This window comes from Leptosomus discolor, chromosome 1 (assembly GCF_034619465.1).
Source record: "Leptosomus discolor isolate bLepDis1 chromosome 1, bLepDis1.hap2, whole genome shotgun sequence".
Lineage (NCBI taxonomy): Eukaryota > Metazoa > Chordata > Aves > Leptosomiformes > Leptosomidae > Leptosomus > Leptosomus discolor.
The window spans coordinates 12,200,151-12,220,416 of record NC_141391.1 but is presented as its reverse complement, the minus strand read 5'-3'; the positions used below and the strand labels follow the sequence as shown (position 1 = coordinate 12,220,416).

Sequence of the window (20,266 nt, the reverse complement as noted above, 5' to 3'; positions counted from 1 at the left end):
TCACAAGACTAATGAGAAAAGGAGACAGAGGCAGCCAAATCCCATCTCTCCCAAGGAATTGTGCTAACACATCCAAATTTAACTGCCTACAAGGATGAACACTTTCTGTGAAACTTCTGCCTCATGCACTTATTTTCATATACGCTTCCCCTCAGCAAAAAAACAAAGCGGACGAGCGAAAAAGCTACGAGCAAAGCAAAGCAAAGGTGCCTTGAAAGCGGCTCCAGAACCTGGCATGAGATCAGATGGATACTGGAAAGAGTGGAGCCAAGTCTGCCTGCCCGGGAGATCCCCCACGGATGCCCGCACCTCCCCGCCTTCCTGATGGAAATCAGGTGCGCGGGCGTGTGGGGGCAAACGGTGCCCAACACAGCTCTTTCATCTCAGATGGTTACAAGTTTTATAATGTAGAATAATCAGCTGGTTTTTTTCCCCTGTCCCAGGCTCACCCCCAGAGGAGAGGCAGGATGCAGGCAGGGTGTCTCCATCAGAGGTCCAGGAGCCGAGCAGCCACCTGGGCATCAGCCTGACGAAGGAAGGGATGCATGTTCCTTAGGTGGCTGTGCTAGGCTTTGCACAAATATGTGCATTTTTAAGGCCTCTATATATTATAAGCTATCAATTTGCCTCTGCAGCTATAACACTGAGTCTACAATACACAGCCAGCCTAAATTTATTCAAAAAATTGAATCAATAATTGAAATTTCCTCTTTGATCACGGTGCCAGTGGCACAATGACGACTCATGTCAGCGTTGCTGCTCTGAGATAAAAGGGTATAAGTATTATTCAGAGCTGAAAGTAAGGGAAGAAACGCTCTGTGAAAGAGTGAAATGCAAAGGCTGACACGGAGCTCGTGAGAGAGACAACACTTCTGCTACAGCTGTGCCGCTTGTCAGCGCAGCAAAGGGTCTGCAGACATTTTCAGTACACCATAAATTCTGATTTCCAAGCCATAAAAAACCCTCCAAGATAAAAATTCATCATGCAAATTCTTAGGAAAGGAATTTTTTTTTTCCACTGGGGAAGAAAAAAAACCATAAATCAACCAGCTACAACATACAGAGAAGACACTCACAAAGCAGGAGTTTAAGCTATGATTAACTGTACTTACTGCCTTTAAAAACGATCACGTTACAGAAAAGCATTGGCACGATCCATGTCACTTGGATATTTAAGCCCTTCCATTAATTAACCAGCAGTGAAATAGGACCTAGGACTGTGGATTATTCAGTGTAATTCCTTGTTACTTTGAGCAACTATATCATAAAATTCCCTTCTTGAACTGAATAAACAGCATCTGAAGAACAGGACTTTTTTTCTGCCCCATTCAGAGGATGTTTCAGGATCCTCTTCCTCAGATATACACAAATATTCTTCTCGGTTCCCACTCGCAGTCACTGACATTGCTCTTTATCCATCTATTTTTTTTGCCAGTGGTGTCCTTTAGGTTAAATAGCTTTCTCCCTGAGTCATTCCCACAAACTTGCAGCGTACAAAGGAGCCTGGGATAAGGACAGAACAAAAATAGTACAAAGACTGTACAGTACTCTCTAACTGAAAATGCAGGCATTGAACTCTATAGTATGGATCTTCAGATTTCTAGAGCTTTTCCTTTTTTTTTTTTTTTTTTTTTAAAACACAGGCAACAAACCATAGGGTAAGGATCCGCAGTTCTTCATTCGATCTGTGTGAAGAACTGCTCATGATAACCCTACACTGAGCAGAGCCTTTGCATTATTATCTTAAGTGCTATGTTTAAAGGAAAAATAAATTAAACCTTCTTCCCACCAGAATATATATTAAAATTATAAGCTTTCCGTTATTAAATCATTACATGCAATTTATATTCAGCCACTTTTAAAATGCAGAAATTTAATAAAAGTATTATACACAGAAGTGCTAACAAGATAATTGCCTTTAGTTCCTGCTCCCAGACGGCTGAGCTCAGATTTAGAACAAGGAAAATCACAGTAACAGACGACGGTGTGGAGCCATCGCCTCAAAAATGGCCCCAAAATGATGCACATTGCAGGCAGGGGCACATGACCCAGGGAACGAGACATGTCACTGGCAGGGACCACCTGCCCACCCCAGGTAGCCATCCTGGGGCGGGGAGGAGTCCTTCCAAGAAGTGTCTCCCCATCTCCGCGGAATGCAGGAGCCCAGACCAGCTCCCTGGGGGGGACCCAGGTGCCTCCCGCCCTCCAGACACCTCGGTTAATCTATGTGTCATCCCCCAGCACTGCAAGGACTTCACCGAAATATCTGCTCACAACACACACATCGCGGAGGGAGGGCAGAGGAGTAACAGGTTTTTTAATTACTTCAGTTGGTTTAGGCCTTAAATGGTGACTGAATTTCACTAAAAACGTTTTAATTCATTAAATTATTCATGAAATTAAAATAATAAAATAAAGCCATTATTTTCCAGCCTTGACCACTGGAGTTACTGCTGTCCAAAGCACACTTATGTTTGGGCTAACTAATACGGTCACAGCAGATAATCACAAGCATTGCTCCATTATTTACCCCAGGCTATGCCTTCCTACGGTGTAGCATCCCCTTACCGATCACCCCAATCCTTGAAAGACACTGCCTCAATGCGTGCTGGCCATCATCGTCTGGCTTGTGCAAGAACTACACACAACAACTGCAAGACGCGATAGAGACATGCGTGGGGAAAGGCACGGCCACACACTGCGGTGGGGCATGCCGGGGCTGGGCAAGGCCAGAGAGAGCCAGCAAATGCCGCAGGACCTGCCGCCGCACATGGGACGCATCTTACTGCAAGGCAAAACTCTGCTCTCGCAAGTGCTGGTCCAAACCCAGAGCGATTTCACCAGCTTCTACAGATTTACTCCAGATTTACACCCACAGCACCAACCCACCTACTGAAAAAGTCACTTAAAGACCAAAAAAGGAACAGATACATTTCCTATAACGCAATATTTTAATAGGAAAGTTGCTCTAACATTTTTTTTATAGAGGTGATGTTGTTCTTGTTGCAATTACTACTATTTTCTATCTACTTCCATATATTTCTACTTCTGTCCTGAGCCGAAGGCAGGCTGTTCCATTTAAAAAATCAGGACACAAATGGGAACCAGATTACATCTATCCCAAAGCTGCCAAAAAGCAATTGCTGTATGAAACCAAAAATCCTCCTGGGATTTTTCCCAAATCCGCAAAATATTCCCGAGCCCTAAAGTTTCCACTGGGACTATTACATTAGCAGATAGTCTCTGTGTGAAAACTCGAGTATGCAGCCGTCCTCCTAATGGTTTCCAGGACAAGGAGGCTGCGCAAGGCACGTACTCCCACCTTAGCAGCAAATAACATTTATACCAGATCTGGCCTTTAAAGCGAGTTATGTGCCTGTCAGCGTTAAAAAAAAAATGGCACTGGGGACCATCAGGCTTTCATTTCCCGAAGGAAAGCTGCAATGGTCAGCAGTAATATCTCCATGTTGTCCTGAAACCTCGACGTGCATCCTGAGCCCAGCTGAGCCTGAGCCCCCCGGCAGCCCTGCGCACATCCCTCCCAGGGCTGCTGCTGGGATCCCTACAAACCCCCTTCAGTGTCTCTTAGCTGGAGAAACGCAGTGTCTTTAGCTCTGTGCCAGCATTTTCTTGCAGAGGAGCTCTTGCAAGGAGCACCAGAGCTATCTCCGTGCATCAGTCCCTCCATCCGGGATGCCGATGTGCGGAGGGTTCAGTCCAGATCACTGTGGGGGGCCGGGACCCCAGGAACTGCCCCTAAGTGTGTCCACAACGTCGCAGGAGCATGGAAATGAAAAGTAAGTGAGAGCAGCCACCGAACCTGCGGGCATCGAGGCTTCAGCGAGGCGTGACATGCTTGTTTGGGTCGAAGCTGCACTCCTCCAGCAGCCCAGCGCTTTGCAAAAGAACAGGGAAAGCAAAGCTCCCCCTGCCAAACGCTGGCAGAGACCAAAGGGGAGCGATGGGCATCAGGACAGAGGAGGAGGAGGAAGACGGACATGCAGGTGGTGAGAGGGCTCCTGCTGGCCCCATACAGCCTGGGGAAACTGGGAGACCCAGCCCCATCAACGCTGAGGGGCACATCCCTCCCTCTTTAATAACCTAAAACCAGCCCCCCAAATTCATCCCCTCACACCATGCTCCAGTTGGGACTGGGGATGAGGAAGGCTGGGCAAGACGTGGCCCCTCCACGCAGGGCCACGGCATGCACCCAGCACAAGCCCGGAGAGGGTTTTATTATGGGCTCTCACCACTCAAGCATTTCTTAATAAGGTATTTACAGGGCCCTTTTATGAGCTTTTCTGGCCATTTGCAATGACCACATATATATATAAATATATATATACACTATATATGCACACATATAAAAATATAAATATATATATGCAATATATTTTGTATTTATATGTAATATATATGTGGTAATATATATAAATATATAAACATATTCTCTATGTATATATTTTATATAACTCTCTATATATGTAAAAACATCTATACACCTAATATATATATATAAATATATCTCTGTGCACACCTGTGAGCAGGAGCAGCACTGCCAGCTGCGCACAGGAAAAACCAGGGGACTCCTCATCTTCACGGCCACCCCTCTCTCAGAAAGCTCTTTTAGACTTACTTTCATACAAAAAAAGACAACCCCCCAGCTCAGTGGATGCCCGGTGAGGGCCTTGCAGACACCTCAGCAGGCAGATCTCGGTCTCCGGCAGGCGTGCGGCAGCCCACCGCTCCCTGCTCCCGGGATGTTCCCACAGCACCAGGAAAGAGGAAAGAAAAAAAAAAAAACCCCACACCAAACCCCCTTTTTCCATCGAAAGAGGAAAAAGACCAAGCAGCGACCTTCCTGTATTTAAAACTATGAATCACAAAACCTGGCAGGAGGATTCCAGTTCAATTCACGCGGTTTTTTTTTTTTTTTTCTTTAAACAGGAGTTTATCTTTGTTTGCCCCGCAGGGGTAGGAAGGTTAAATATAAAAGTTCGCTGCCACCATCCCCCTACAACAACAACAACAACGTGAGAAAACGCTCCCCCGGCGTGGGAGGCCCTTCCTGCACTTCACCCTGCCCGGTGCTCTGCCCGCCGTCCTCGCCCCGTCCTCGGCGGAGGAGCGGGATGGGGTGAGATGGGGTGAGGTGGGGTGGGAGCCGCCGCCACCCCCGGGGGGCCCCTCCGAGGCCTCCCCTCCAGCGGGTCGCAGGGCTGGGGACGGGCGGTGACCGCCCGGCGCGGAGGGACCCACGGGGCCGCTGCGATCGCTGCTGCGGAAACACGAGCGGCCGCTGCGGGTCCCGCTGGAAACGTTCCCCCGGCCGCTCGCCCCGCTCTTCCCCCGGCGCGCCGGCGGCGGCTGCTCCTCAGCGCCCGACACGCTCCTCCGCCAAAAACAACCTGCGAACACCCCGGGCTGACCGGCGGCTGCTCCGGCGCCAAGCCCGGGCTCGCACACCCGGGGCTGGGTTTGCCTTTCCGGAGCGGAGAAAATTCGCAGAAGTACCCGGGGAGGGCTCAGGGCGCGGAGAACCACGGAGCTGCCCTCGGCCGGGCGAGCCGGGCTGCTCGGCCCTAACGGGGCAGCGCGGCGGGGGAAGGAGAAACTCGCTCCCGCCCCGGGGGCAGGAGCCGGCTGAGGGCTGCCCGGGCCTCCCCGCAGCCCCTCCGCTGGGGGCAGCGGGGCTCAGCCCCGCGGGTGGGGGGGGAGCCGCGGGGCACCTCCGCGGGGAACAGCGAGCCCAGCCCGGCCCGGCTCCCCACGCAGCGCCCGCTCCACGCACGGGTGGGTGTGAGCAGGGACAGCCGGCACCGGCACTCCCGCGCTCCTCGGTGCGCTCCCCGGCACACACGTGGACAAAGGCACACGCACCCCCGCGCACACGCAGGTTCGCACCGACCCGCGCTTGTGCGGGGACACACGGGCACGCCTCGCACACCGCGGCCGCCTCCCCGCCGCCCTTACCTCCGGCTCCGCGCCCCGCCGCCCCCGGCAGCACCTTGGCCATCCGCGCCGCTCCCCGCCGCCCCCGGGCGCGCACCACCGGCCGCCGCGGGGCGGGGCGGGGCGGGGCCAAGGGGCGGGGCGAAGCGCTGGGGCGGGACGGGGGTGTGGCCAGGGGCGGGGCGGGGCCAGGCGGGCCCCGCACCCCCCCGAAGGAAGGGGGCGTCCGGAGGTGGCATCGCCACAAGTGCCGCCCGCCCAAAGCTACGGGCCGGCGGGTTCGGGGAGAGCCCGGGGCCCCCAGGCTGGGCCGCGGGCTCTGCTGGAGCTTCGCAGCCCCAAACGGAGCCGCCGAAGGCAGCTGGGTGCTCCCGGGGTGAGCCTGTGTGGCAGCACCGCCTCCCCACCTCATGCTTGGGGCCTAAACCCCACCCTAGGTGCCAACACAGGCTCGCAGAATCCCACCCCAAGCCTTGCAGGACAGCTGACAGGAGTTAGCCCCTGCCTTAACCCCAAGCATCCTCCCCATCTCCCAGGGCTCCAGCTGCTTCCCCTGTCCCTGGAGGAGCGGGTGGCTGCCGGGGAGAGACTGGGCTGTACCTAGCTGCTGCAGAGCTGGGGCAGCACACCCCCCCCCCCCCCCCCCCCCCCCGGTTCTTAAATGCAGCTCCTTTCCCCTGCTGCCCACCTGCTTTATCACACATTTTCACACGAGCAGCGGATGCACGCACCCCTCAACGTCAAGGGATTTACAGCTGATGCCGAACACGAGTGCTGCCACAACAGGAACACAGGATATTTCTCAGCTCAGGGTTTCTCTGCGATTCAGCACAGTAGCTCTACAGGATGTGTTTTCGTCAGGGCTGGAGTGAGCCACTGCTTCTTCTCCCCAGCCCACCCCAGCCCATCTCAGGAGTTTGCTCTGTGCTTTGTTCCCATCCTTGTGGCCGTGTGGGCACAGGCTGGGTTGGGCAGTCCCTCTGCACCCTTTTCCCAGCACTGCCCCGCAGGGCAGACCTCTTTTCAGATGACTGGTGCTGCCAGCACACTGCTTGGGTTTCCCTATCTCATTGCTCCAACCTCCTGTGGTCCAGCAAGCTGCCCAGTAACGCCAGGATTATCCACTTGATTTGTACTCATCTCTTCCAGCTCTTAAGACATGGACAAACTTTTCAGCCCCCAAAGGGACTGACGGCAGCTTCTGCCTCCTAAATACTGCACCAAAGGGATAAAAGCAGGTAGAAATGCAGCAACAGGCTGAAGACAAATACACCCAGTGTCACCGCAGCCCTGTAAAGAGGCTCTGGCAAGATGGGAGCTGGCCCGGGGCCACCACCGTAGGGCTGGATGGATGCAGTGGGGACTCCCTGCAGCTCCAGATGCTGGGAGCACACTGTGAATCACAGAAGTCTGAGGCATTGCTTTTTTGAATCACAAAACCCAGCTTTGCTCAGAGTTTGGGTTTTGCCTAGGTGCAAGACACGGGGAAACTATAGGATAACGGAAACAGGCAAAGAAGGAGAAAATATTGGTGAGGAAACCGGGTTCCTTGGTTCCCACATCCACTTATCTCCCATGGCAGCAGTTACCCCAGAATGATGTTTCCCACGTGAGCCGAGCATCCACAGAGGTGCCCTTCCCTCGGTGTCGGCGTGCAAGGCGAGGTGACAGTCGGATGCTGCCCCTGTGGGTGCCTTTCTGAAGCTCTAAAACTAAGGCAGCTATTAGCTGCCTCCCTGAGGTCACTTAATACAGGCTGGGATTACGCTCAAGCCGGAGAGAAAAGAATTGCAAATACGCTGCTATTTGAAGGGAAGGCAGGGGGAGCCATCGCATCCTTGGCCTCCTCAGGGGAAAAATCACAGGCTGCTGCTTAGGGTACCAGACTTGGACAAGGCAGGGATGTTCATTTCCCTTGTCTCCTGCGGATGCCCTGAGTATCTTGGAGCAAGTCAGACCCATATTAAGGTTTTTAAATGCCTAAATCTCTGCCATATCATGGGGAACCTTGATGATAGGTATAGACACCTCGGTCCCCTGGAGGCACTGGCCTTCAGGTTTTCGAATTGTGCATCTGCCCTCTTCTACCTCCCCCAAAGATAAATGTTAGCTTTGCTTATAGACACAGGTGAACCATAAACCTGCTCAGCTGTAAGTGAAAGTGACATTTTGCTCTCACCTTGTTAGGTGTCTGCTCACAGCGGCGGATGAAATTGGATGAGGGCGCTGCTCACCCGGCCCAGTTCAAAATGGAAATTCCAGTGCTGTATTTTGTCGTGCTCCAACTTTATCATTTGGTTGGGCAGAACGGGACACATTACTATTTTGGTTCTTCTGCTTCATGGGGGACTGGGCCATTCCAGTGCAATCTGGCTGTACTACCCCCAGCCAAGCAGATCCAGCCTGCCAAAGGGCTTATTTTATTTCTGATTTGGGCCTCACGGTCTATGCTCCCCTTTTACCCACTGCTGTGCCATGACCAGTGATGATTTAGGCGCTAGAAGAACAAATACATCAAGAAAAAGGAATATCTGCTGTCTTGTCTTTCAGTGCCTCACGAGGACCTCATGAACCATGCTGTTATGTTTCCAAGGAAAACAGCCTTTTTTTCTGCCTAGGTAAAAGTGTTTTTTCTTTTTCCCTCACATTCTTCATTTTCTAGGGCATGTTTCCAAGTGATTTTCAAAGTCTTTTTCCTGTTCAACTCTATTTTGACTTGATAAACTGAGGATGGCAGATGGGAGAGGGAGTTCTCTAATCCCTCTGTGGTTTGACACACCTGATAAACGCTGGGGAGCTATGTCTGCACAGGAGGGGAAGGCAATAGCCACTCAAGGTTCTCCTCTTTGCAGCTCCAATAATTATATATATATATACGTATTTTAATATATATTAAAAATATATGTATTAATACATTGTTCCCTCAATGAATTTTGGAACTGGTTCGGTATTATTTATATTTATATTTATATTTATATTTATATTTATATTTATATTTATATTTATATTTATATTTATATTTATATTTTTTATATTTATGAGGTTTATGTTATTGCTCCAGTGAATCTGGAGAAGGAAAGAAGTTCATCTTTCCATCCCTTTTGGTCTTAACCTGCTCAGCTGGGACAAAGTGCCGCCACAACTCCAGTTGTCAGGTCAGTGCAGCAGAGCTGACAGCGCCGTCTCGCTTCACTGCCTCCCTCCCGCTTCTCCCTGGTAACTAGAGATCCAGGAGGCACGCGTGACCCGCAGGCTGGAAGCACATGCCTGTTGTACCCTGCTGTGGAAAATAAGCACCTCTCATGGATTTCGCAAGCATTTCAGCGAGCTGCATGGGAAGGGCAAAGCGTTTCCAGGTACCTCCCTGGCTTGGCCATTAACAGCCCCTGGATCACTCAGCATCCCTGCGCCATCCCGAATTCCCGACGGCTGGGGACCTCTGAGCAGTTGCTACTGCCAGACCCAGGGCAGGACCACCGAGGCCCTACAGAAGGGACGCAGCCAGCCCAACCCGCGAGTGCACCCGGGTGTTGATGCTCATCGCATTTGCACCCACCCATGCGTGTAATCCCACGGATTCCTAATGCTGCAAGCAAACAAATAATTGTCCCGCTCTGCCTGACACTGCAGCAACCCCAAATGCCTGCACGCAGTTTCAGTTCTTGCTGTCGCTGCTGCTTTTAACGACGGCCGATGGGCAGATGCAGAGTTACAGCCCCGTTAACGTCACCGCTGGGGACAACAGCACGGATAACTGCTGTGTGATGTTGAGACCACAGCAAGAGCTGAATCAAGAAACCAGAATACACTGCATAGAAGGCTTCACCCAGGTAAGTTTAGTAAATAAAAGCCACAAAGCCTTTGACATGAAAGATGACCTTACCATTGTCTCAGATGGAGACAATCCTACCTCTTCTTGATAGTCAGAGGTTTCACCTGCCCTGCAGAGACCCTTCTACCCATCCTCAGCATCCCCAAAGCATCTCTGACTACTGGGCAGAGGCAAATCCACTTGCAGCGGTGGAGCAGCACTTTCTAAACCACCTCTGCAGAAAGTTTTTAAGCAATCTTGCTACCAGGCAGCCAGTGAGCTCAGTGGTTTGGAGAGCCCCGAAGAAACCCCTCTTGCTAAATTAATAGCCACTGTTACGATTTCCATAGTGACAACTGTGCGTATTTATCAGGTCCCCTCTGATATGCACTTAACAGGCAGCATTGTATTTGGAGGCAGCAGAATTTCTCCGCACATCTGTTTTTCCAGTTCTGCCAAAGAGCTTTCATTTTTCTCTAATAACTTGACCTGTTTAGTTTCTGGCAGAAGACGGCTAAGCAGAGCACTCACTCTCTGGATTCACTCCAGTACGGGATGAGGTCAGGACAACAAAGAAAAAGAAACAGCTGGATGGCTACAAAGCAGCGGGAACAAACAGGACGGGAACCAGGGCTTTTTCTTTCCTTCCCTTTCTACTTATCCAATGGGATTTCATTCCTGGGCGTATTTATTCCCCAGGCAGATGGTATCACAAAAGCAGTGTTTCCTGCAAGCCGCCGTTGTGGGGAGCAGCAGGCTGACTGTACCCCGGGTGCAGGTATAAATAGCACAGCCAGCTAATCCCTCCTCTGGTCGACTGTCGGGAAACGTGACGCACAGGTTCTAGGGGTTTCCACTGAAATATTGCATCTCCTACACAAGCATTTTCATCTTGATTTTGACAAGGTGGGGTTCATACCCCCTACTCCCACTTTTTTTTTTTTCCATTTCATCACATTCTCATTAGCCTGCCCAAGGCTTTCTGGGGGCTTTCACCTTGCAGTTTTCAACCAGTCTTCTTGATTTTTTCTAATATTCAGCTAAATCATCTTAAAGCAGCACGGAGAAAAATTGCCAGTGGGGCAGGAAGGAGGTGTAAAAGAGGGGAGGGATGAGGGAGTGGAAGACAGGGATAAGACGTGCAAGCACAGGAGAGAGACAGCGAAGCAGTCTGCACATGTTCCCCTGTTTGAGAGAGTTTCTCTCTCCCTGACCTCACTTTCTCCAGGGCCAGAAATTCCACCTCCAGACTTGCCAAGGAGACAATGCAGCATTCCTCTGCTGGGCCACAAAGCAAGTGTGAAATGTTCTGTTTTAATCATTTACAGAACAAAAGGAACACAACAGTCACCGTCTGATTCATATCTGCTGAATCCAGCAGCCAAAGCTGTGGGAGAGGAGAGACAGATGAAGAAAAGAAAGGAGGAGGAGGAGGTGTGAGTTTGGTTTGTTTGTTTGTTTGTTTTTTTCTTCTGGTTAGTTGCTGTGGACCTAAGGAAGGAGAAGAAGGACCACATTGGATTATACCAAAGTTTAAGAGCCCCTGGTGTCCTTTCTCTGATGTGGCCTCTGATAGATGACTGCAGAGAAAATACAAGGAACAGTACAAGTACAAATGCTGTTTCCTCTGGTGGTTGATCCCATTTCCCTTCCTGAGCCAGAGGTTGTAGCTGCACCACCAGGTTTGACAGCCTTTCATAGACTTTTCTTCCATGATGTTTTCTAATCACATTTTGAGTCCATTCATACTTTTGGCATCCTGGACATTCCAGGGCAGAGAGTTGCACAAAGTAATTGTGCTCTGTGTGAAGACATACTTCCTTTGGGTTGTTTTAAGCCTTTCCTTATTTCACAGAATCTCAAACTGGTTGAGGTCAGAAGGGGCATCTGGAGGTCATCTGGTCCAACCCCCCTTCTCAAGTAGGGCCACCTGGAGATGGTTGCCTGGGATCATGCCCAGATGGCTTTTGAGTATCTGCAAGGATGGAGACTCCACAGCCTCCCTGGGCAACCTGTGCCCATGCTCAGTGTAAAAAAATGTTTCCTGATGTTCAGAGGGAACCTCCTGTGTTTCAGTTTGTGCCCATTGCCTCTGGTCCTGGCACTGGGTGCCACTGAAAAGAGCCTGATTATGACCTCTTTACAACATCCCTACAGGCATTTATAGACATTGATGAGATCTCCTTGACCCTTCTCCACGCTGATGAGACTCAGCTGTCTCAGCCTTTCCTCATGAAAGAGATGCTCCAGTCCCTTCATTATCCTTGTGGCCTTTGCTGGACTATCTCCAGTATGTCCATGACTCTCTTGCGCTTATTTACTCCTATGCCATTCATAATTCTTGTACTTCTACTGTATCCTCCTTCAAGCATCTCCTTTCCACATCATGGAGTTGTAGTTTACTCTGTGTCTGCTTCCATAGAAGCTGCTGTGTCTCTTGGTCACCTTTGCCTCCCTTGCCTCGTACCTTTCCAGGGAACCTCAGAAATGTGCTCACTGCCCAAGGTATGGGTGAAACATGCGCTGACTTACACAGTAGCAGACCACAGAGAGATTTCCAAAGGTTGGGCATGGCAAGCAGAGCACCAATCTCTAAGACGAGAGAAAGAACAGTTAGGAAGTGATTTCACAGCCATTGTTAATTCCATCCTTGGAAGCACTGGAATGACCAAAGGCTTTACAAACATGTAGAAAAGGAGATGATGAGTAATAGCCAGCACAGACTCAGCAAGAATAGAGCTGGTTAGACTCATCTAATATTCTGAAATGAGGTAATAAACCTCGTAGATGAGGGGGGAGGTGCAGATGCCATATATGTTGGCATATAAGTAAAGCTTATGATACTGTGATATATATGGTATCACTATAAGCAAGAGAGGGACAGCTGAACTAGAAGAAAGTATGAAAAGACCAGGATGCATAACTGATCAAAACCTTTCTTGGAGGTTAGTTACTCATGGCATGAGGTGATGCAAAAACCCTTTTGTAAATCTGGCACTGATCAACATTTCCACAAATGACTCAAAACCCAAGCACAGCTTTTTATGCTTGCAGTTGACAGCAGGCTGGATCAAGCTGCCAGAAAGCTGGACGCAGGACTAGAGGTCAAGGCAGATTTGATGAGCAGGAAAAAAAGATGTGATCCAGTGATCCACCATTGGGTTCCTCCTCCACCCTTGCACAGAGGACCAGAAACTCTCAGTCTGGCCCATGGAAGGTCTTTTCCCTGCTTATGCCTGCCTTCAGCAGCACAATGCTTAATTGGCTTAAATCACAGAAATGTAATTAGACACCAGGAAAACCCTTCCAGTGCAGTGAAGCACTACGGTGGGCTGCCTGGGAAGGCTGCTAGGTCAGATTGGTCTTCCACGTGGGGTGATGGGTGAACAGGAGGCACTAGCCCTGCCTTTGGGCAAGAGGGAGGCCTAGCTGACCTCTTCAAGTCCCGTTCAGACCTGTCTTTTTGTGATTTTTATGGTGATGATGCTTTGTTATGATATTGATGTTTTATTTCAGGATGTTGTTATTATAATGCTGCTTTGTTCGTTGCTCTTCTACTAATAATTCCTGCTGTTCAGGTGGCTGGTTTGACCAGGGCTGAGTATTTTTGACCTGGTATTCTCAGGCCCTGGTTACACAATCACTTCAACACAGTATAAATCCAAGCTGCTACTGGGATGGTCTTGGCCTCTCCCCCTCCAACAAGTGCTTGCTCTTACCCCCTCACTTGCCTGGCACTGCAGACCATGCAGCTGCGCATGACTCAGGTCAGGAGACAGATCCAGCTGAAAACTCACCAGCCGGGAAGGAGGCAAGAGAAGAGATCAGTTTTCCATTACTTGTTCTGCTATCTCACATCCTTTGTCTGTCTCGTCTACCTTGGATGGAGCAATCACGTCTTGTGCTGTGTTTGGAAAGCAGAGTGGAAATGTAAGGTGATACAAGCACTGAGTTTGAATAATCTTTTCCAGACCAAGGGATGTCTAATACTGCTGTGCAGAGGAGAGCAGTGTCCGAGGAGCTCCTGCTGACCCTTAGCTGGGAGTGGGGCTATGCACAAGGCCTGGGAGATGCCAACCACCACCTCAGGCAGCAACACATCACAGTGGCTGGCACAGACTATTTCCCCATTAACATGAGAAGGATGCCAGGAAGCTGATTGTCCCATGTTACAGACCTGGTCCCTGCCCCTCCAAGGTCCTGCCCCTTGAGCAGGAGTCACCACAAGCCTAATTTTGCACATCTAAAACATCTGTCTAGCTGCTAATGCATTTCTTTGCTACTCAGCTAAAACCAACCAAATCTTGTTATTTGGGAGAGAGAGCTTGTTCTTTGTCACTGAACACATTTGCTAAGACTTGGAGGGTTTGCCAAGGTTAGGAGAAATGGGCATGTGTCACTGAGGGAAGGCACTGGTCAAGGGATAAGATGAGGGAGATCAAGAAGACAAGGAGCTGGTGGAAGCTGTCTCACAGAAAATGCATTTTAAAGTTACTTGACTTGTTTTAACAGCAATTGGGTAATGAATGAGGCAGCCAAGGGAAGGCTCTTGGCTTTATTCCTGTTCCCTGTTAGACACTCCTCTGGGTGAAGGCATGTCAGAGCAGTCTCTATCCTGACACCAAGTGGAGAGCGCTCACAAGGACTCCTTTAAAATACGATCAAGTGTATGAGATTGCCAGTGAGGACAGCTGCTGGCCCCAACACCCCTTTGAGCACCAGCGAAGCATCATGCAGTTTATAAGCATTTTTGCCTTCACAGGAATTTTTTCAAGATCCTGGCCTTTAGCAGCAGAGGTTTACAGCAGAGATAGCTACACATGATAAAAATCACTGTTCTGGGCTTCTGCAGTTTTACCCTCCTAACCCCAAGTTTCCACCAGTGCTGTATGTGGTGAGCAGGTGGGTGCAGGTGGACCGTCCTTAGAGAGGACAAGGCGGGTTTTAAGAGTGGCGGGGAAGTCACAGAATCATAGACTGGTTGAGGTCAGCAGGAACCTCTGGAGGTGTGCTGGTTTTGGCTGGGAGAGAACTAATTTTGTTCACAGTAGCTAGTATGGGGTGATGTTTTGGGTTTGTGCTGAAAACAGTGTTGATAACACAGGGATGTTTTCGTTCCTGCTGAGCAGCGCTTACAGAGAGCCAGGGCCTTTTCTGCTCCGCACACCACCCCACCAGCGAGTGGGCTGGGGGTGCACAAGGAGCTGGGAGGGGACACAGCTGGGACAGCTGACCCCAACTGACCAAAGCGATATCCCGTACCATAGGATGTCATCCTCAGCATATAACCATTACGCGTGATGGAGCCCTGCTTTCCTGGAGATGGCCGAACACCTGCCTGCCGATGGGAAGCAGTGAATGAATTCCCTGATTTACTTTGCTTGTGCATGCAGCTTTTACTTTACCTATTAAACTGTCTTTATCTCAACACACAATTTTTCTCACTTTTATCCTTCCGATTCTCCGTCCCGCTGTGGGGGAGTAAGCGAGCAGCTACATGGGGCTTAGTTGCCGGATGGGGTTAAACCAGAACAGGATGTCATCTGATTCAACCCCCCTGCTTGAGCAGGGCCTCCTAGATCTGGTTGCCCAGAGCCATGTCCAGACAGCTTTTGAATATCTCCAAGGATAGACATTTCGTTGCCCTGAAGGTGAAGTGGAGGATGTCTTTTCCTTGGGAGGAAGGGCCAGTGCTCGGTCGTGTAAGGCGATGGGCATTGCAGTGTGCCAGGGTGGTCCCATGTTGCTGCTGAAGAGCAAGGCAGGGTGCACAGACCTGAGCCTGGCGTCTCTCCCAACACATCTAATTTGCACTTTCCCACATGCTCCATCACCTACCTTCCCCCATTTTCTCAGGAGGGGTTGGGGGCTTGATTTCCTGCTTCCCTGCATGTCAGACCTCCTGCAGAAGCTTCCCAGCATGCAGCTCAGGTCCTTGCCCCCACCTTATCTTTGAGCACCTCTAACTCCTCCTGAGCAATGCATCTTTTTTGACCTTGGCCCTAGGATTAAGGGGAGATCACTGCCAGATACAGCTTCCATGGATTCAGCCTCTGAAGCCTTCAGCTTCCCATGGCCATTTGAGGTTGTTTTCTCCCTGGGTGTCTTACTCTTCACTCTTACTTCACACATCTCTACTTCTGCCTCCCAGGGGGAAAAAAAGCCCACATCATGTTGTAAAGCACCAGAAAGTCACAGAAGCTCCAGTACTGGCTGTGGGCTAAGCCTCAAACCCCCAGCTAAGAAGCAGCAGAATCTGAGAGCGCGCTGCACAAGAAAGGTGACAGCTTCTCTCCAAGGTTAAAAAAAAATCTGCATCAATTTACCACAGAAAGGTACTAAATACATCTAGTGTCAAGCTGTCCCATCCCTCTGATGGATGACGTTAAAAAAGCAGCACAGAAAAGGAGGCACCGGTGATGACAAATGTATGCAGTGGAAACCATTCAGCAGCTGCCCTGTGTTTTAAGTCATCTCCTAATTACTCTACATAGGAAAAAAGGAAGAGGAAAATGTATCACACATGGACTTACCCAGCTGATCCAGAGCAAAGAGGGCTGGGGCACCTTCGGAGAGCTCATTGTCTGAGGGAAGAAGAACAAATGCTTGGAAAGGTCAGCTGGAGAGGGAGGTGTGGAGAGCTGGGGTGACAACGCCGTTTTAATCACACTGCAGATAAGCCCCTGCTCAGATTGCTTCCAGTTCATCCCTGGCAGCCTTTATATGTGTGTTTCTTTTAATCCAGCTGTTATTGAAAAACCCTGGAGTCAGTTCAAGAAGGAGACTTGGCAGGATGAACCCTTATCCCTCTCCAGCACTGCCAAAGAGCAAGACCTCTGCTGCCCCGTCTCAGCCCACGCTGGGATCCCTGGCCAAGCTCCCCTTTTCAGCTGTGCCACAGCTCTCTGCTCCCTTTCCCAGCTCACCAGGGTCTCAGGGCATGGCCAGAAGCATCTTGCCCACAGCAAAGCTTTCCCGTGTGCTATAGTCTCCTCCAACAACAGCAGCTGGGGTGGGTTTAACCAGAGGGAGCAGGAAAATGCTTCAGTTGTGATTTTTCAGAGGCTGAGCAATCACTTGAGTCATCTGATCATAATATTGCTGTAACTCAGTGCCTGTGACAGGTTAGACCATGAGCTCTGGAAACTCCTGAGATGATGGCATCACTCAGGATGGGAGATTACATTGCTCAGGTGGGAGATTATTTTGGATCCCAAGTTCAGTCCCACCACAAGCCCACTCATCCTCGCCTGCTCTTAGCTACGGGTCACAGCGCGCAGGGATCCCTCACTGCCAGAAGGACCTGCAGCCACAAAGGAACATGTGGCCAAGTGCTAAATGCCATTTGTGCCTTGGAGTTGGTGGTATTTCTTTAGTTTCAAACATTTCTTTCAATGTCAAAATGCTGCTAAATTGCAGAAACTCAATGCAATTAAAAACAAACTGCAGAGAGTGTTTCTTTTCCTCTTGGCTTTTGGGTTTTTTTCCTTTCAAGTTCATGGCATTTGTCCGATGCATCGGTTAAATTAAAAAAACTTTTGTTCTGGAATCTTTGAACTGCTCCTATAGGGTTCAGGGGTGATGTTTAAGAAGGGCAGGTGCTTGACACCATGCAGTAATCCATACCTGTGACATTTCTAAGAGATCTTGCCCCCCACTATAAAAAGCTGTTAGGCCCATCAGCTAGAAAAAGCTGTGAGCCACTAGTTTAGGATAGAAACAGTTTGCACACAAAACCAAAGGCTAATGTATATCTACATTTAACTGTTCTGGATTTTTATAAACTCCTGACAGCAGGGACTGCTCTCCTCTGCATTACACACCCAAGGCCAGTGGGATCCCAAACCCAACAGTACAAACCTCTAAATAGCAACACAGACCAAGCATGTGGCAAAGATTTTAGAAAAATAACAGAAGCAGAGATTGTCCTAACAGGTGAAAAGGATGGACTGCAGCAAGCATCCCTGTGCTGGTCCCTTGGAGCAGCCCTGGGCTGGGTACCTGCAGAAGCAGCAGATGTGCTATCATAAGGATGCCACCCAGTGGTGCACGGCTGGGGAGACTGAACCCAGGGCTGCTGGGTTCAAAAGCATAAGCTTCCTTATCTAACTCAACTCTCGTGGAAAAAGAGGCGATGCCGCAGCTCGGACTGTCCCCTTCCCCTTCCCCAGGCATCTGGGCTATCAGCGGGAAGCCAAGGGAAACAGATGGAGATAAGCAAAGTATTTTACCGAAGCAAAATGCTTCCGTTCCCAAGGCGCTGTCATCTGGAAGGCTGTGGGTTTATTTTGGTTTTAGTCCGGGGCACAGCGTGTCCCAGCCAAACAAGGAGCTTTGCCCAAGGAGGGGCAGCTTTTGCTGGCCCAGGGGACGGAGACCTCTGGTGATGAAGATGAGCTGGGGCTGAGCAGGGAGTACATGTGGCTGCTTCTGCCAAATGTTCCAATGGGGATTAAAAAGCAAACTACATCAGCTGTTGGAAATTAGGTAGAGATGAATCAACAGAGGAAACAGTTCTGCTGGCCATTTCCCATTGTATCTGTCCTGAGAGCTTTCCTGAAATCAGCAATTTCTGGAGAGCGATGGACCCCAGCCTCAGGCTGAGAGAGCTTGTGTTTCGCTACAGTGGGCCAAAACCTTGAATGATCCTGCACAGGGAGCCCCAGCCAGGGCAGCCCTCCTGTCACTGCTGGGACAGCGTGTCTCCCTGGAGCCATCCTAAATTGTCCTACACAAATACGATTGAAAAGAAAAAAGGGTATTTTACTAGCTCTCCTCCTCACTCCTCCCCAACCACCGTCATCTACAGAGTCCTGCTTGTGGAGAATGAGGGGGGTCACATGTAGCACAAGCGGCATATTAACTTGCCAAAAGGTGGATGTTGGGTTTTTTTTTTTGGCAAGGGTCTACTCCAGAGAAGGAAGACAAGCCACAGATCAACTGCTTGTGTCAGTGTGCCAGCTCCTGGCAAGACACTGCAGCTTGGATCAGACCCTTCATACTGAGTACTGCCTTGCTCTGGGCATAGCTCAGCAAAAGCCCTGGGACCACTGCAAGCTCAGTGAAGTGGAGCAGCGTATCAGGAAGGCTCCCAGCACGTTCATTAGGTGGATTAAAAACCAGCAATCATGTCCTACCTCCTTTCACACTGGCAAAGGGATGCATTCCACCATGAGACAACCAGTTGCTTTCATCCAGCTTCCAGTTTTCACCAGGGTCCATCTCTGTTCTGCAGCATCAAAGATCTGCTTGCAATGCCTCCTGCCGCTCTCTCTGGGGAATGACCAGAAGATACTCTGAGTGCCTGTCGTGGTCCGCACCATGGCCAGCTGCTGAGAAGCTTCCCTCAGCCGAGGAAAATGTCTTCTCAATATTTCAGGAAAAAAAGGAAAAGAAAAAATGCATGGCTCACAGGGGACTATTGGACCAAGGAGTAGCTGACTCTGCCAGGCCTTGACTTATCACATCGACAATTCTCCCTGCTGTGTCAAAAGGCCACAGATGCTTGGACCTCTTCCATTTTCTGTTGTCAGTCTGACCCATGCTGAGAAATTCCTGATCCCTCACAATATTTACAGGGATGGAGTTTTATTCCTGAGCAGGGTGACGTGCCACCAGGTTGTCCATTGGGGATGAGTGTCTTGGCTTTACATGACTGCGCCCTGGGGTCCCGGCTGGTGAGGGGAGCTGGGAGGGGTGCTGGCCCTTGATCCCACATCCCAGCCCCTCCATAGACAGGAATTACAGGCTGGAGTTATCAGTTACACACTACAAGCCAATGCTACCACTGGCCCCTTGGCTCTTGCAGGTGCCCCAGCTCTCGAGCAGTGGCTGTGAGCCACCAGGGAAGGATGGAGACTATTGAGCCGTTAAAGCTGGAGCTCCTAGCCCCAAAACCCCCCTTTCTGGTGTAGACAATGAATTATTTTCCTGTCTATCTGCCATTCAGTTCTACCTATAAGTTTGCTGTAGCTGGGACTCCATAGGAGCATGTGGAGGCATTTTCCTTCCCTGACCACTTGGAGCTGTTCGTCCCTGGCAGGGTAAGCACACAGGGGCATTTCATCCATCCCTAAATTTTCAGGATTACATGGATTTGGGAAGGAATAGAGTCCTTCAAGTGTCAACAACCTCTAATTTATCAAGGAAGCACACACCAATGTTGGGATGCAACAAAAAGTTACTGCAGAGCTTTTTTGCCTTTGCAGGAAGATGCTGAAGAGGAGGTGACAACAGGGAGTGTCCCTAACTATGTCTGAGACAAACACAGACCCCAGGTGGCACTGATGGAGGTGGTTTCATGGTGAGGTGAGTCCTCTGGGACCCACCATGCTGGAAGACGTGCATCTCTACTCAGCTCCTTATTTTCATTGTCATCATTTGTAGGAATTTGTTGTAATCTAATGCTGCCAGGGCCCTGAATCCAGGGCGCTCCTAGGAGGGATGGGCAGGCAGTGATGGAGGGGCACCGTCACACCAGCACTGTTTCCTTAGGAAACCAGG

The 20,266-nt window shown here is 50.1% G+C and overlaps 1 protein-coding gene across 2 annotated transcripts in view; it reads right to left on the bottom strand.

The window, feature by feature from the left end:
- The window catches only part of AMOTL1 (angiomotin like 1), a 73,533-nt gene extending 54,548 nt beyond the window's left edge, over window positions 1-18,985 (bottom strand). For both annotated transcript variants that reach the window (XM_086481727.1, XM_086481728.1), the window contains exons 1-2: window positions 18,901-18,985; window positions 16,297-16,347 (exon numbers count right to left, since the gene is read on the bottom strand). In XM_086481727.1, coding sequence (XP_086337853.1) covers window positions 16,297-16,347; window positions 18,901-18,985 — 136 coding nt within the window. The remainder of the gene's footprint in view (window positions 1-16,296; window positions 16,348-18,900) is intronic.
- Window positions 18,986-20,266: the final 1,281 nt, after the last annotated feature.